Source organism: Pimephales promelas, chromosome 23 (genome assembly GCF_988280905.1).
Source record: "Pimephales promelas chromosome 23, fPimPro1.hap1.1, whole genome shotgun sequence".
NCBI lineage: Eukaryota > Metazoa > Chordata > Actinopteri > Cypriniformes > Leuciscidae > Pimephales > Pimephales promelas.
Window position 1 is genome coordinate 21738317 of NC_142791.1, and position 18443 is coordinate 21756759.

Here is an 18443-nt window from a genome sequence, read left to right on the forward strand (position 1 = left end):
TAAGTTAATTAGATGTCAAGTTGTCATGACAAAGACACTGACAGGTTATGCTGTTATGGTTAATGTAAAGATGTCATAACCAAGACATCTTAAACAATGTCATATTTTTTTTTGCATTCAAAATGTCATTATTGAGCGAAAGACACTTAATGACAGTTGCACAAACCCTACTTCATATTCAAGACATGTCATGTCATGGTTATGAATGTGTCATGTCAGTCTTATGTACACCGCTTCAAGTAAAGTGTTACAGAGTAATTTTGTTATATTTAAGTTTGAGTTACATTTTGATTATTAATCAAACACTCTGGACTTTTCCAATCATATTGTCCACTTAAACGCCGCCTCTTTCTTACAAATAATCCATTCAGATCTGCTTCAATCTAATCAACAACCAATGGATTAAATCAAGTCTCGTTCTACTTTTTTCTCATTGTTTCACTGATAAGATCTGTCCCCATTCCATCGCAACTTAACTTTTTCAAAGCAACTTTACTTTTTTAGCTGGATATTAGCAAGTAAATTAGATATCCATAATATAAGAAGAATTCTATATTTCAGAGTTGTATGTGAAATTTCTGTTTTTTTTTAACCTTTGGGCCTTTGGAAATTTGCGAAAATTTCATTTGAAATATGTGAAATAAATTATTATTGTTGTACAATTTATTCCAGGTAAACATAAATAACAAATAACTGGTTGGTTGCTTTACATTCAATCAGTCATTTTCACTTTCTAAATTGGACAAAACAATCTGCTAAGTGGACCGGACCATATGCCAGCGGTATTATGACAGATTCAGCATAGTGAAACCAACATCTTCTAAATTTACACCTTAAGTAAATGAAAGCTCTTTGAAACACCAGCCCATTAGACCTTTGGAAAGTAAGAATACTCGTAATGCATGCTTTTTATGATTATTATGAAAGCATTGTTTGGTTTGCACATGCATTTGGCTGAAACCAGAGACGTCCATTAATCTCAGCTGTTTAGCTCGTACTGGCGTTTTGCTCTGCCGACACCGCTTTAACACTCCAAATGCATGCTAGATTTAGTCTTGCCCTAACAGCCATTTACACTGTATCATGTTCCTTGAGGATTCACTTAAGGAATGCAAAGCATTGATTTATTTCAGATGATTACTAACATATTTTATGAATGTTGAGGTTGAATGGATTCAGTTTACAAGTTACATATTGTGAAGCATGTACTATATAGATTTACAAAACAATGTTTTTGAATACATATATTTGAAAATGTTATTTTTTCCTGTGGTGAAAAGCTGAATTTTTTTAGCATCATTACGTATCACATGATCCTTCAGAAAGCATTCTAATATGATGATTTGCTGCTCAAGAAACATTTATTAGTGTCAGTGTTGAAAACTGTTTTCAGTTAGAATGATTTCTGAAGGAATGTGACTGAAGACTGGAGTAATCACTACAATACATTTGATATTAAAATATATTAAAATTAAAAAGTTATTTTTAAATTGTGATAATATTTCACCACATTACACTTTCTACTGTATTTTTGATCAAATAAATGCAGCCTTGGTGAGCATGAGGCTTGTTTTAAAAACATTTAAAAATTGTTAGTATATGTGTTTGATTTCATGTATGACTGGCACACAAATTTGCCCTCTGTGGTAAGTAGCTTGATCGTTTTTGCCATTGCCTTATCATAACACACTCTGAACCTGTCCTTCTTCTCCAGGCGGGGGCCTCCTCCATGTGGGCGTCATGTTGCGGGCTGCTGAATGAGGTGATGGGCACAGGGGCGGTCCGCACCCAGCAGCCAGGCTTTGGAGCCGGAGCAGGGCCGTTCCGCTTCGCCCCGAGTGCTGGTTACTCCACCTACCCACCCAGCAGCACCACCTCAGGAAGCGCAGGCCTGGCGTGCAAAGCCTGCGGACTGGCCTTCTCTGTGTTCAGACGAAAGGTAGGATACCTAGGGTTTATGAAATATGATTTATGATTATATATATATAATGTTGATCTATCATGCCTAAGTCTGGCATGCCTCATTTCCTGGCAAAGGAAGGACAGAAGAGATGAAAGATTGAAGCATTAACTTTTCCACAAAGCATCAGTGTTTGAAATGCTATCAGCACATTCACACCTGTCTGCAGCCGCTCAGATGCCCAGACAGTGTGATAGATTTGCAGATGCTCACCACAGCACACTTATGCACAGACCTGATGGATATAGCTGACATTAACCCAGAGTGCAATGGTTTGATTGAACAGCTCATTCATCAGCAGGGTGGCATTTGATAACAAGCACTGAGCTTGCCAACAGAGATTCCTCAACTGCTTCTGAGAGTCTGAAAGTGTCGTGAAAACGAAGCTCATGCCGCAGTGATTTAGAGATGAAGTGTTAGAAGTGTTTGTATTTTGTCAATCAAAACAACTAAAGCATGACGTAATTAAATCATACACTTAAAGGATTAGTTCACTTTTGAAAAAACTTTTGCTGATAATTTACTCACCCCCATGTCATCCAAGATGTCCATGTCTTTCTTTCCTCAGTCGAAAAGATATTTAGGTTTTTGATGAAAACATTCCAGGATTTTTCTCCATATAATGGACTTCAATGGGAACCGGATGGTTCAGGTCCGAAAGATAGTGTTAATAACAGTTTCAGATGCAGCTTCAAATGTCTTTAAACGACACCAGACGATGAATAAGGGTCTTATCATGCGAAACGATCGGTTATTTCAATGCTTATTCCAAAAATGTAACTTTTCTAAGGACAAATGCTAGCCTTTCTCCATTCTGTGAGGCGCGTTTGCAACGTCACGTAATACGTAATTACGTTCAAAAGGTCACGGGCGACGTAGCCAGAAGTACAGAGTCAGAGTGTTTACAAGTTGAACGCATAGGTTGAACGTGAAAACTAACTCAAACGGCGTTTACAAAAAAGGAATTAAAAGGTAAAACAACGATGTCGGACGATTTTGATTCTGTACTTCCGGCTACGTCGCCCGTGACCTTTTGAACGTAATTACGTATTACGTGACGTTACAAACGCGCCTCACAGAATAGAGCTAGGCTAGCATTTGTCCTTAGAAAAGTTACATTTTTGGAATAAGCTTTGAAATAACCGATCGTTTCGCATGATAAGACCCTTATTCATCGTCTGATATCGTTTAAAGACATTTGAAGCTGCATCTGAAACAGTTATTAACTGTCTTTTGGACCCTGAACCATCCGGTTCCCATTGAAGTCCATTATATGGAGAAAAATCCTGGAATGTTTTCATCAAAAACCTAAATTTCTTTTCGACTGAGGAAAGAAAGACATGGACATCTTGGATGACATGGGGGTGAGTAAATTATCAGCAAAAGTTTTTTCAAATAGTTGGCTGTTTAAAGGGTTAGTTCACTCCAAAATGAAAATTCTGTAAAAAAAAAAAAAAAAAACCTGTAAGACTTTCATTCATCTTTGGAACACAAATTAAGATATTTTTGATTAAATCTGAGAGCTGGATCACTCCTCTAGGCTTCTTAAAGGGATAGTTCACTTTGAAATTAATTTTTGATATGTCTTAGCTTACCTCAAGGGCATCCAAGATGTAGGTGTCTTTGTTTCCACAGTATTTTTTATTTTGACATTTTTCAGTCAAACCATTGTTGTCTGTCAGTCATACACTGGAGGCTAAGGGGGTCCACCAAAAAGCATGCACAGAGGTGTCAAAATTAAGCATGATTTAATGACTCGTAAATGTAAGTACACATTGATGGCCTAAGACACAAAACGAGCGGTTTGTGTGAGAAAACGAACAGTATTTATATCGTTTTTACCTCTTGTAATCAATACTGTTCGTTTTCTCACAAAAAACGCTTGTTTCGTGTCTTAGGCCATCAGTGTGTACTTACATTTACAAGTCATTAAATCATGTTTAATTTTGACTTCTCTGTGCATGCTTTTTGGTGGACCCCCTTAGCCTCCAGTGTATCACTGATAGACAACAATGGTTTGACTGAAAAATGTCAAAATTGAAAATACTGTGGAAACAAAGACACCTACATCTTGGATGCCCTTGAGGTAAGCTAAAACATATCAAAAATTCATTTCAAAGTGAACTATCCCTTTAAGAGATCGAAACTGGCCGGCCCAAAAGTTATGATGACTACAGTGGTTTATCAAGTTTATCAAGCGACGAGAATGCTTTTTGTGCGCAAAAACTTTATTCAACTATTCATTCCCTTCTCTGTTGGCCTTTAGTGAGTTCACATAGTGTAACATCCCAGTGCTTCTAGGTTGTATGTCACATACATCCCACACATGACCAGTGTCGGCCAATAGTGAGCCTGCGTGTGACGTACAACCCAGAAGCGCTGCTTAGTTTCGCTACGTGAAATCTCACGGCCCACAGAGAAGGAAATGAATAGTTGAATAAAGTCGTTATTTTTGTTTGTTTTTTGCGCACAATAAGTATTCTCATCTATGATAAACTTAAAGTTGAGCCACTGTAGTCACTCTGACTATTTTAACTATGTCTTTCATAACTTTTGGGCCGGCCAGTTTAGATCCCTTAAGAAGTCTATGGAGGAGTGATCCAGGGGCCTGTACCATGATGGTAGTGGAACAAACGTCTCGGTTACGTATGTAACCCTCGTTCCCTGAGTAGGGAACGGAGACGTTACGTCAGAAGTGACGGAGATTGGGGGTTTCGCATAGAAAGCCAATCCTCTTCGAGTATTTAAACACGAGCCAATGGCATGCAATGCCTTGGGGCTGCGGAAATTTGCATAGCGTACTCCGCCCTACTCCGTGAGTATAAAAGGAGGAAGTGAACGCAACCGCAGTATGTCTTCGCTGAGGAGCCAAGACTGAACTCGGCATCTACCCAGCGATACAGCAGAAGTGGCAGGGAGACGTAACGTCTCCGTTCCCTACTCAGGGAACGAGGGTTACATACGTAACCGAGACGTTCCCTTTCGTAGTCACTTCGAGTTACGTCAGAAGTGACGGAGATTGGGGGTCTGTGCCATCACGCCAACTTCAGGCTGTCTTCCAGTGCCCTGCGAAAGTCTGAACCCCCGAGCCTTACCTGTTTTCCTTAGGGGATCCGACTTAGACACAGGATTACCAAGGTACACTGGGAAACATATCCCGAAGGGGACATGCTACCAGCTGCCTACCGAAGGGAGGACTTACGAATACACATATGGCCACATAGGAACACATATGGAATCACTGGAGCACCAACCGCAGGTGGCTACTAATTTCAGCTCCAGGGGTGGCAGATGGCTTGCCAAGGGAAGACACATGCTCAGAGAGGCTTACAGTGGATAATACACATGAGACGGTTACCATGGGGGGAACCGTACGCATGGAGGCACCTAGCCAGCATCCAGAGCCACAGCAGTGGTGCCCGCATCGTCGGTGCTGGAGGACTCAAGGCTTCAATGGAAGAACTGAGGAAATATCGCACTTATCCAGTCCGGGGAGTGGAGTGGCGAGCAAGCGAAGACACCTGAGCGGATCCAGAACTGGCCGAAACGAGTACGTGAGAGGATACCGGCTCAATTCGCAGATTATAGAATCTGGCGAAGGTGTTGGGTGTCGCCCAGCCTGCAGCTCTGCAGATGTCTGTTAGCGAGGCGCCGTGCGCTAAAGCCCAAGAGGAGGCCACACTCCGAGTGGAATGGGCCGTCACACCAAGGGGGCACGGAAGGCCTTGCTGCTGGTAAGACAAAGCAATGGCATCCACTATCCAGTGGGACAGCCGTTGCTTTGAGAGAGCCCTTCCCTTCTGGCTCCCCCCATGACAGACAAAGAGCTGGTCTGAGGTCCTGAAACACTGCGTTCTGTCGACATAGGTGCGTGAGCACGTACCGGACAGAGCAGTGCCAAGGCTGGGTCTGCCTCCTCCAGGGGCAGCGCTTGCAGGTTCACCACCAGGTCCCGGAGGGGAGTGGTAGGAACCTTGGGCATATATCCAGGCCGGGGTCTCAGGAATACGTGAGAGTAAGCCGGCCCGAACTCCAGGCACACTTCGTCAACAGAGAGTGCGAGCAGGTCCCTTACTCTCCTGATGGAGACCAATGCAATCAGGAGTGCTGTCACATAGGACAGGGCAAAAACTCTACCGACTGCAAAGGCTCCAGGGGAGGCCTCTGCAGAGCACCCAGGTCTACTGAGAGGTCCCCAGAGGGCAGGAGGGGAGGGAGGGGATTTAGCCCCCTCGCTCCCCTCAGGAACCTGATGACCAGGTCATGCTTCCCATAGACTTACCTTTCACTGCATCATGAGACGCGGCAATGGCCGCGACATAAATCCAAAGGGTGGAGGGCGACAGCCTACGCTCCAACCCCTCTTGCAGGAAGGAAGCACGACTCCGATCGAACATCTCCGGGGGTCTTCTCAGCGAGAAGAACACCACTTGACGAAGAGGTTCCACTTCAACGCATAAAGGCGTCTCGTGGACGACGCTCTTGCGGAAGTGATGGTTGCCGCCACCGCAGGTGGCAGCGAACTCAAACCTGCCTCGTCCCGTCCTGGAGCCACACGTGCAGCCTCCAAGATCGGGACAAGGGTGCCACAGAGTGCCCCGTCTCTGAGAGAGTGCGGTCTCAGAGGAATAGGCCAAGGAGGTGCTGTCGCGAGGAGCATGAGTTCGGAGAACCACGTCTTGGTGGGCCAGTAGGGGGCTACCAGCAAGACCTGCTCCTCGTCCTCCTTGATCTTGCACAACACCCGTGCAAGGAGGCTCACTGGGGGAACGCACACTTGCGTGGGCCCCGTGGCCAGCTGTGCGCCAGCGCATCCGAGCCGAGAGAGCCGCGGGTCAGAGAATAAGCTGGGCGCAGTGGGACGAGTCCCGAGAGGCGAACAGGTCTATCTGTGCCTCCCCGAACTGGTCCCAAATCAGCTGGACCGACTGGGGATGGAGTCGCCATTCGCCGGAGATGGAACGGGCCCGGGACAGCTCGACGGCTGCCCGGTTCCGGTCTCCAGGAATGTAGCTGCACGAAGGGACCTCAGGTGCTTCTGACTCCATATCAAGAGGTGGCGGGCGAGCTGCGACAACCGGCGCGAGCGTAGACCCCCCTGGTGGTAGATGTACGCTACTGCCGTAGTGTTGTCTGAGCGGACAAGCACATGCTGGCCCTTGAGCACGCTCGGAAGCGGTGCCGGGCGAGCCGTGCTGCCAACAGCTCGAGGCAATTGATGTGCATGAGGCGCTGGGCTCCTGTCCAGGAACCGGCGGCTGCATGCCCATTGCACATGGCACCCCAACCCGTGGTAGACGCATCCGTGGGGACAACGAGATGCCTGGAAACTCGCTGAATAGGGACCCTGTCCGTAAAAAGCTGAGGTTCGACCACGGGAAGAAGGTTCGGCGGCACGTCGGAGTACTGGAACTCGGAGCGAGCCGCGATGCCATGCCCACCTCGGGACTCGATCGCGAAGCCACAGCTGAAGCGGTCTCATATGAAGCAACCCGAGCGGCGTACCGCGGATGCCATATGCCCCAGGAGCCTCTGAAATAGTTTCAGTGGAACCGCACTCTTGCCCTCGAACTGTCGAAGACAAGCCAGCAGTGAGTGCGCGCGCTCGTCGTGAGCTGCGCGGACATGGCGACCGAGTCTATCTCCATGCCGAGAAAAGAGATCCTCTGCACGGGGCAAAGTTTGCTCTTTTCCCGGTTGACCCGAAGGCCCAGACGGGCTTGGTGCCGTAGCACCAGGTCTCTGTGTTCGCAAACCCGAGCTCGAGAGTGTGCTAGTATCAGCCAGTCGTCGAGATAGTTCAGAGTGCGAACCCCGTGTTCGCGAAGGGGAACAAGGGCTGCCTCGACGATCTTCGTGAAGACGCGAGGGGACAGAGCTAACCCGACTGGGAGAACGGCGTACTGATATGCCTGGCCCTCGAAGGCAAACCGAAGAAACGGTCTGTGTCGAGGGAGAATGGAGACATGGAAGTACGCGTCCTTCAGGTCGATCGCTGCAAACCAATCCTGATACCGAACACATTCGAAAATGCGTTTGGCCGTGAGCATTCTGAACGATAGTCGATGGAGAGAACGGTTCAAAATGCGCAGGTCCAGGATCGGTCGTAACCCACCGGTCTTTTTTGGGGACAATGAAGTAGGGGCTGTAAGCCCGGACCTCACCTCGGCTGGAGGGACCGTCTCGATTGCACCCTTCGCCAGCAGGGTCGCAATCTCCGCTCTCAAGACTGGGGCATTGCCACCAACCATCGCGGAGCGAACTCCCCTGAAGCGGGGAAGAGACCGTGCGAACTGAATCGCGTAGCCGAATCTGATCGTTCTGATGACCCAGTGGGATACCCGGGAAGCGCTAGCTAGGCTTCCAGGAAGTGAGCCAACGGGGTCATGCGAACCACAGACGTCCCCCCGGAGGGGCAGCGTGGCGGGTCGACTGGCACGCGTGCAGGAGTTACCCCGCTCGGATGCGTCGAAGCCCGCTCCCCGACAGAAGAGACCAGGGAAGGCAGAGCGTTCCACGGGGGTCTGTTCTGCCGGGGGTCTGGTGACAGAGGGGGAAGGGATTGGCGTAGCCCGGGGACGACACACGCACCCTTCCGCGCCCTCCGAGACAGAGAGGAATGAACGGGGCGACGCACTGGACGTCGTGCGCGCTCATTCCAGTCTGTGTGCTCAATGACAGTGTCAGCTTTTCCTCAACCAGCTCAGGGAGCTAGCTAGAACAAAAGATTCTCCACCGGCCCTCCACCGGGGAAGGAGGGGCCCTGCCACCGCCTCCTGAGAAAAACCATGACACTATCACTGAGCGGCCCGCCTCAGGAACATCGCTTCGCCTGGCATCTAGCGGGGCACGCGGCCTGAGGGGGGGCTCTTTTCTTGGGACGCTTACCTGTGGCCTCCTCCGCGACGCGAACCGGCTGAAGGCTGCTGCTGGGGCCGCGTGGGAGGGAAGGGAGCCGCAGGGGGGCGTCCTCGGCGGCGAGCTGGCGGAGGCGTCCGAGCCGACGGCTGGTTGGAGGCAGCTGGCCGTCGGGGCAGAGAAACCGCCTTCGTCTGCTCCTAGGCGGTCGAGAAGTGCTGGGCAAAGTCCTGGACCGCACCGCCGAACATTATGATGCTCCTGGACCACAGCGGTGGGCATCACCTGACCAAGGGAGCGAGCGACCGCCTCCGTGACCCGTTTAAGGACAAGGTAGGCGACAGGCTCGCAGCTCGCTTGGTCCGTCACCTCCTCGTGCACATTCCTGAGCAGCTAGCTTTGTAGGTGCTCATCATATGCAGGGCGGAGGCTGCCTGTCCCGCCGCTCTACAGAATCGCGCCGCCATAGACGACGAGAACCCATAGGCTTTGGAGGGGCATCTGAGAGCAACCGCCGGTTGACCGGGGGAGCCCCAGCGTACCCACAGACAGCCGCATCGCCGAGGGGAGGAAGGGCGGGGAACTAAGCACGCTTTTTCTTTTTTTTTTTTTTATTTATTTATTTATTTATTTTTTTAGTGCGTGTCAGTTCCGCATGCAACTCGGGGAAAAAAGGAAATTGGGGTTGGCCGTGGCCGTAAGGCGGCAGCGTTACCCAAAAACCAATTATTCAGCCGCGAGAGATCGGGGAGGGGCGGAGTTCCACCCCCACCCGATGCTCACGGACGCCCGAGATAGCACGGCCATCATCGCGGGATCAGACACGGCGGCGCTGACGCTCCCGAGGGAGGCAACGCGGCCGCATCCTCACTTCCCGAGGAGTCAAGCCCGCCTAGTGATGCTGTGATCGACATCGCATCATCATCTGGAGCGCTGCCCGAAGCAGCCGGTGCCACCGAAGAAGCAACCGACTGAATCGAACTAACGCTCGCTGGCTCTCGCACTGAGGCGGGAGGTGTGGCCCGAGGAATCGTCGGGGCTTATCCCACACCATCACCGTAAATCACCAGGTCCCCGGGTCGACGGGCCCCCTATGGAGGAAACCGATCGAGCGGGGGGGACCGGGACTCTCACTCAAGTGAGATCATTGAGTCTCGACCTCAGTGTAGAGATGGTCATGTTCCCACAGAAGGAACATGAGTCATCCACGAACGCCGCTGCTGCATGCTGAAATGCCCAGGCATACAAAGCAGCGATCGTGACCATCAGATGACGACAGAAATCAATCACACCCAGAAGAGCACGGGCGAACCGTCTTTAAAAAGACGTGCGCGTGCAGCTCTTTCAATGAGAGGAGGAAATTCACTCTTTCAGCGCTGAAGCGACCAGGGAGAAGCGCAAAGTCTGGCAGACCACTGCTCAGATCGCAGGCGATGCAGAATCTCGCTGGGTACCGCCGTCACACCAACACTGAAGAGGACGCTCGTCTCGAAGAGTCTTGAACAGTGCTTTCAGGAGTGAAGAGGTTCTCTTGGCTCCGAAGCGAAAACATACTGCGGTTGCGTTCACTTCCTCCTTTTATACTCACGGAGTAGGGCGGAGTACGCTATGCAAATTTCCGCAGCCCCAAGGCATTGCATGCCATTGGCTCGTGTTTAAATACTCGAAGAGGATTGGCTTTCTATGCGAAACCCCCAATCTCCGTCACTTCTGACGTAACTCGAAGTGACTACGAAAGGGAACTCAGGGTTGCAGGACTAGTTTCGAGTTGACAAAACCAAACCATTTCAACCAGGCTTTGTTGGTACCATGATGCTGATCATCAACTTTCTCTGTCAACTCAGGCTTTGATCCTGAGGTTAAGGAGTTTAGGTGTGGCATCAATAGCGAACAGCCAATCACATGCTGAGAAAGAGTGAAACTCATTTAAATTAATTTCTTGCGAGAGAAGCGGCGCAATTCACGTATTAAATAAAAGTATTAAAATATTAAGAATTTAAACAAATTTACACAGCAAGAAGAAAATAGCTGTCTATGAAAGAGGACAACTAAAAGAAAGTCTCGCTACTGTATATCAGTGCAAGAAAAAGTTGTAACGTTAGTTTATGTTGATAAAAGGTATAGAGAGAATTGAACATTTAAGCTCACATGTAGTCATTTTATAGCTTCATTTATTGATTCTAAAGCGTATTTATATTGCCTTTATATACGTATTCATTTAAAATCTGCGTAATAATAATTGATGAACTTAAATTAGATTGTTTTAGGATATAATAATTACAGAAATAATTTCTAAATCATGCAAATTTATTTACTAAAAGCCATTATTTTGTCTTTTAAAATTATTTGCTGTGGAGTGACTTTATCGTGTCATACATGTGTCACTTTGCTCACAGCTGATTGGTCCAAGTTCGGTTTGCAACCTCTTAACTGGAACATAACCTGCCCCGGACCAGGTTAGCCGTGGAGTGGAAGTTACTATGGCGATGAACACTGCTAAAAGCCAAACCACTTTCATGGTACCTAAAACCCAGGGTTGGCACAAACTAAACTGAAACATATCGGGCTAGCCACCTAAACCGGCTTCATGGTATAGGCCCCAGCTCTCAGATTTAATCAAAAATATCTTAATTTTTGTTCCGAAGATGAACGAAAGTCTTACGGCCGGGGTTGGAACAACATGAGGGTGAGTGATTACTGACAGAATTTTCATTTTGGGGTGAACTAACCCTTTAAAGCTATACTTTGTAACCTGTTGATGAAGTTAGTTGCAGAGGAACTTTGGTTTTGTTATTACGCGAGTAAATACAATAATGGAAGACAGATATCTTCGTATCAAAAATAATATTTCTTATGAGAACCTAGTTAATGCACAGCAAATGTGATGCTATACTAACTACTGTATGTTGAATTTTGTTTTATTATAGGTTCTGTCACTTTCTGTTTATTACAAAGTTTGTTGATTCTGAACCAAATAAAGTGACATAGTGAAGCTTTAATGATTCATTTCTCTCTCTTCGCAGCACGTTTGCTCGGACTGCAAGAAGAGCTTCTGCTCGCTGTGTTCTGTGCTGCAGGAAAACCTGCGGCGCTGCGCCACCTGCCACCTGCTGTGGGGCACGGCCTTCCAGCGGCCCAGGCTAATGCGACTCCGCGTTAAAGACCTGCGGCAGTACCTCACGCTGCGAAACATCAACACGGACACCTGCAGGGAGAAAGAGGACCTGGTGGACCTGGTGCTCTGCCATCTGGGTGCCGAGCTGGAGATAGGGGAAGATGAAGAGGAAGAGGAGGAGGAGGTGGAGGAGGAGGCGGAAGCGGACACGGACAGTCTGCCATCACTTCCGCGCTCTCTCTCCACGCCGCCTGCTTCCACGGCGCGCTCCTCCTCCCAGCAGTCGGCGCTGTCCGTAGCCGTGTCTCAGGGAGAAGCTCTAAGTCGCAGCAATAGCTCAGGGACAACCAATCAGGTGAGGTGCTTTCTTTCGGTCACTTTACCGATGGTTTCCCATGCATTGCATCACAGTTCGGTTATAGAATGTGGTTTTGTTTTGTTTTTTTGTTTCACCCAACAAAAAAGGATTTGAACACTTAAAATGTATGAGTGCATGTAATTATGTAATTATGAAGACTGTTAAAAAAGACTTATGTTGATTTTACTCATTTTTAACATGAAAACAATATATACATATACTATATATATATATATATGTATATATATATATATATATATATGTCCTGGTCAAAACAATCTTCTGAACTCGAAACTGAATGTCAGAATGGGAAAGAAAGGCAATTTTGAGCGTGGCATGGTTGTTGGTGCCAGACGGGCCGGTCTGAGTATTTCACAATCTGCTCAGTTATCGGGATTTTCATGCACAACCATTTCTAGGGTTTACAAAGAATGGTGTGAAAAGGGGAAAACATCCAGTATGCGGCAGTCCTGTGGGCGAAAATGCCTTGTTGATGCTAGAGGTCAGAGGAGAATGGGCCGACTGATTCAAGCTGATAGAAGAGCAACTTTGACTGAAATAACCACTCGTTACAACCGAGGTATGCAGCAAAGCATTTGTGAAGCCACAACACGCACAACCTTGAGGCGGATGGGCTACAACAGGAGAAGACCCCACCGGGTACCACTCATCTCCACTATAAATAGGCTACAATTTGCAAGAGCTCACCGAAATTGGACAGTTGAAGACTGGAAAAATGTTGCCTGGTCTGATGAGTCTCGATTTCTGTTGAGACATTTAGATGGTAGAGTCAGAATTTGGCGTAAACAGAATGAGAACATGGATCCATCATGTCTTGTTACCACTGTGCAGGCTGGTGGTGGTGGTGTAATGGTGTGAGGGATGTTTTCTTGGCACACTTTAGGCCCCTTAGTGCCAATTGGGCATCGTTTAAATGCCATGGCCTACCTGAGCATTGTTTCTGACCATGTCCATCCCTTTATGGCCACCATGCACCCATCCTCTGATGGCTACTTGCAGCAGGATAATGCACCGTGTCTAATCATTTCAAATTGGTTTCTTGAACATGACAATGAGTTCACTGTACTAAAATGGCCCCCACTGTCACCAGATAGAGCATCTTTGAGATGTGGTGGAATGGGAGCTTCCCACAACATGTGCATCCCACAAATCTCCATCAACTGCAAGATGCTATCCTATCAATATGGGCTGACATTTCTAAAGAATGCTTTCAGCACCTTGTTGAATCAATGCCACGTAGAATTAAGGCAGTTCTGAAGGTGAAAGGGGGTCAAACACTGTATTAGTATGGTGTTCCTAATAATCCTTTAGGTGAGACTATCTATCTATCTATCTATCTATCTATCTATCTATCTATCTATCTATCTATATAGACCTATCTATATACAGTAGATTCAGCATTTATTATCACAATATATTAAATTAAATGTGTAAATTTACAAAAAAAACCACTTAAATACATGTTTATTTATTTATTTATTTATTTTGCTAAATAATTTTGCTAAATAATATTTTATATTTATTTTCAATGGTTTAAATCGTCACTAAACAGAGCAATATTGTGCAGATTTACACATTCAGCCTTTAAATGACTTGCCTAAAATTGCTCAGTAAGTATTTTTAACATGAAACAAATTACCAAAAACCTTTCTTCAAATGTCAATACATTACAGTTTTTCTCCATTGGTTTGGCTCATTTCTTGAAACAGAAATTATACATTCTACAGAAAAAATACATTCTCAAAACAACATGGACAAACCTCCAAATGAATTGAATTTCTCATTCAGTTCATCAAATTGCAAATGCCTAAGTACATGTCTAAATATCTCAGTACCTCTTTGCAAATGATTAAGTACAGGTAGCCAACATTTAGCACAATTTCCAAGTGAATAGATCTTGTTGATCTAAACTGATTGTTCATTCTCAGTCTAATGGTTGTTCACTCCAAAACGTGTCAGTGTCATTTCATTGTATAAGTCATCACATGCACAATAGTCTGTTCAATTGTCAAAATTAGTCAAGAACATAATACCATGAATACCATTGAAGAATCCCTTGGAACATTTGATACATTTATTACAGCAATTGACAGAACTTGACTAACGAAGGAGGATCTAACTAATCTCAGATGACCAATCAAACCGTATGTTTGGTCAAAGAGCTGCAATACAGTTTTTCTCAATTGCTTTGGCACATTTTTCGAAACAGTCTTAACATTCTCTAAACTGTGAGTGCAAATGTCACAACTGTTTGCAGGAACTTCAAAACTTTATAGCATGTGTGCAAAATGTAGTTACTCACCCAAAACATTTAATTCATGCTTCAAAACCTAGTTATTTTGTCAATAATTTGGCCAAGGCCACCAAAATCTAAAGTATTTTTGTCATTGTGTGAGCCACACTGGTCAAAATGTTTAGTTGTTTTTTCACCACAACAGTCAACCACAAAAATTAAGGGTTTACTGTAATCAAATCTCATATTTGTTGAGAAAAGTCAATAGTATGTAGAAGAAAAAAAAATTCTATGAACGTTTGTATTTTTACAGTGTTTATTTTTGTACTTCATATGTATATACACAATACAAGTGTATATACTGTACATGTAAAGTAACTGACAAGAGTAACACGATTTCACTTTACATTTCATATTTGTGTATTACCACAAATACACAAACAACAAATAACATTCATGGAAAAAAAAAAGAAACAAATTATTCTTGGTGGACATCTTGTCGCTCACATTGGTCAGGCCAAAGATTTTCATCAACATCACATCTGATGTTACCGTTGCCACACACCGTGGAAAAAATCTCCTTGAATGCCGCACTCATCCCCTGCAATGGTCAGATTTATGACATGATCCACAAGTGTGGATCCTGCCTTCCAATTGTGCCTTCCAATTGCTCTTCCATGAGCTTCTTGCTGCAGTTCAGGGTTGTGAATGTCCTCCATTCTATATATATATATATATATATATATACAGTATATATATACTCCCAAAGTTGATTGGTTATGTAAATGGTTAAATGGTTGATTCATATTAGAGGTAATTTGCAATTAGATTGCGAATGCAATTAGAAGTCATGTGCCAATTTAGCAAACATTACAAACAATGTCAATGTCAGATATATTTTATAATATACATGCATGTATACTAATTATGATAATTGAATAGATCGTTTTGAATGTGATGGCTTACACAATAAAAAATGTCTGAGAAGTTCTGAAGTGTTTGACAGTGTAAGTAAGAATCGAGTCATCAGTTTTGATCAACAAGCCATATGCAATTATTTGTTGTCCAAACTGCAGACAGTTGTATGTACTCTTTGCACACATGTGCCAAAGCATTTGCAATTTGCTCAAATCAATAAGAAATTCCAATCTGGTGTGAAAAAGAAGCGAATTGTTCAGAGATCTGAACTTAATGTTTTGGGAAATAAAAAAAAACATTTGAGAACTGAGCCAAAGCAATTGAGAAAAACTGTAACAGTAGTGCCTCCCATGTTACTGTAACATTTTACTGTAACATTTACTGTTTTACTGTAAAATTTCAGTAAGTCTAGTCATTGATGATTTCCCCCTCCCCTTTCTGTCAGGTACCCCCTGTAGTACCTCTGCATAGGGGTACATGTACCCCAGGTTTGGAGCCACTGGAGTAGTGGCCAGCAGTATATTGAACTTGTGGAGAACATAGAACATTCCTATGTAATTGGAGGTGTGTCCATGTTATTTTGAGAATGTATTTCATTTTACCTCTGATGTATGGAAGTTACTTTATGTGTGTGAATGATAATGGTTACAATTCATTGGCAGTATGAGTGCAATGTGTGATGTCAAATCTTGGAGGCTACTCTTACCCTAAAATCCCAAAAACCCAAAATTTCAGTTTTATACACAATTGTATTCTGTTAGCTAGACAAAAAAACAGTATAATAACCATTGTCAATGAAGGACTGGGATACAGTAAGACTGAAAGATGGACATGAGGGATATTTCAATGGTCCTCCTCCATAGTGACAAAACATCTAAACATTTTGGTTTGCACTGCTTACACAATGCCAAAGTGACTAAGCATTCTGGGGGCACTGACTATTTAAATGAGAAAGAAATTTAGTTTTTCCACATGAGGGAACTGTTTTGGGAGAGGTATGAGCTTTTGCAAGTGAGCTATAGTGTTGTGCTGAACTGTAAGACTGATTTGACATATGATCTTAGAGTTTTGAGAATGTAATTTCTGTTTCAAGAAACTAACCAAACCAATGGAGAAAAACTGTAACATTATTGTCAGTTATCTTTAAAATTTTTGTTGCATTATATCATAATTTAGCATGCCTACTGTTAAAATCCCTATAGCATTATGCATGTTAAAGCATGTAAAAATGCTTTTTTTTATTTTTTTTATTTTTTTTTGCAATTGCACCCCCTGATCTATTGAGTCCTGTTTTCAGTACAGTAAGCTGCTTACAACCCTCAGTTAGCAGGCACTCATCCGCTCTGACGTGCCTTGATGTGACGTGACCGCGTGGATACTGGAAACAGCTGTACTCCACCAGGCTAGCCGTGACGTTTAAGTCTTTCCTTTTTATTTAGACGTGACATGCTGAGCGCGTTACATAATGTTAGAACAGGTTGTCCGATAATTCCTGAATGACTTGCACTTACTGTACAGTTAAAGAACAGCACAATCATTTGCCTCTTTAAAAGCACTTTAATATCTAAGTTTGATAACTACATAAATTCACCCTAAAGTTTTAAAGAGTGTGATTGTGTGTTCAGGAAGAGACTGTGATGGTCTAGTGTGACTTTAGAGCCTGAATTGGCAGACTGACCCATTCATTATTAATACGCAGCCAGCCAGCAAAGCTGCACGATGTCTGTATGTGGCCCATGTGTGAGATCTCAGTCCATGTGCTGAGCTCTCTCATAAACACAGTCATTCTTCTGCAAGACAGAAGAGAGGAGCAACGCAGAGACATTAGCTAATTGTTCTGAATGCGGCAATAGGAAAAGAGAGCGCGAGAGAGAGACCAAACGCGGTCTGCACACAGTCCTTGTTTGAATGACACAGGGAACCAGTGTTTGGGAATGAATGATTGAATCTGTGTATAATGTGTTGTTATTTTGTGTGCAGTTGCAGAACCGAGGGAAGCTAATTGTGAAAATGTGATGGTTTCATTTAAATGCACTTAGACATACAGAGATTATTCATAGGTTTGAGAAACTATTTGGACTCTTCATTTTTGATGACTTCCATTTTTAACATGGTGAAAACTTTCCAAGAACAATAGAATGGGAATTTTTTTAGGATTTACTTTAATGTTGATGTGTTTTACAATTTATAATGAGTGAAATATGTTAATTGAATTATATAATTATTATTATTATATCTATTACTTAATGAGGCAATTTTAGTTCAATATAATATTATAATACTATGTTATATTATATTATATTACGTATATTATATTTAAATGCAGTTCTTTGAACTTTCTATTTATCAAAGAATCCTGTAAAAGTTTCCCACAAAAAGTATTAAGCAACACAACTGTTTTGTACATAAATAATAATATGTGTTAAATATAAATAATAAAATGTGTTGAGCATCAAATCAGCATATTAGATTGATATTCATATTAGTAATGATGCTAATAAATTCAGCTTTATATTCACAGGAATAAATTACATGTAAAAAAAATAATTAGCCTACAGAGAACAATAATCTTAAATTTTATTTTTTTGTAACATGTTTGTATTTAATATGGCTTGATTTCATATTCTGAAATATATTTAAGATTATATTTATTTATTAATAATATATTTAAGATAAAAAAATATATTTAAGACAAGTTTTAGTCTTATTTTTTCTGGCCAATCTACCATTTATTACAATTTCCACAGCTCTAATCTATCCAATTTTCTTTTCCAAATGAACAAACCCCTTTAGAGGAGAGATGGGATCTGTACTCCCCACTGCTCATCGGGTCAGAACACACATTATGACTTCAACCTGATCTTGATTTCTGTGTTTTATCTTCAGGAACATGTAGATGCTGCATCAGTTTCCCTCCTCAACCTGGAGCCTCATGACGACACACTGGAGGTGAGACAAACCCTCCATGTGTTCGCTTCTG

General features: G+C 44.0%; 1 protein-coding gene across 3 annotated transcripts in view; it reads left to right on the plus strand.

Annotated features, from left to right (window-relative positions):
* The window catches only part of rnf34b (ring finger protein 34b), a 46001-nt gene that overhangs the window by 19697 nt on the left and 7861 nt on the right, over window positions 1–18443 (plus strand). For all 3 annotated transcript variants that reach the window (XM_039664359.2, XM_089126122.1, XM_089126123.1), the window contains exons 2-4: window positions 1715–1939; window positions 11842–12288; window positions 18350–18412. In XM_039664359.2, the coding sequence (XP_039520293.2) occupies window positions 1715–1939; window positions 11842–12288; window positions 18350–18412 (735 nt within the window). The remainder of the gene's footprint in view (window positions 1–1714; window positions 1940–11841; window positions 12289–18349; window positions 18413–18443) is intronic.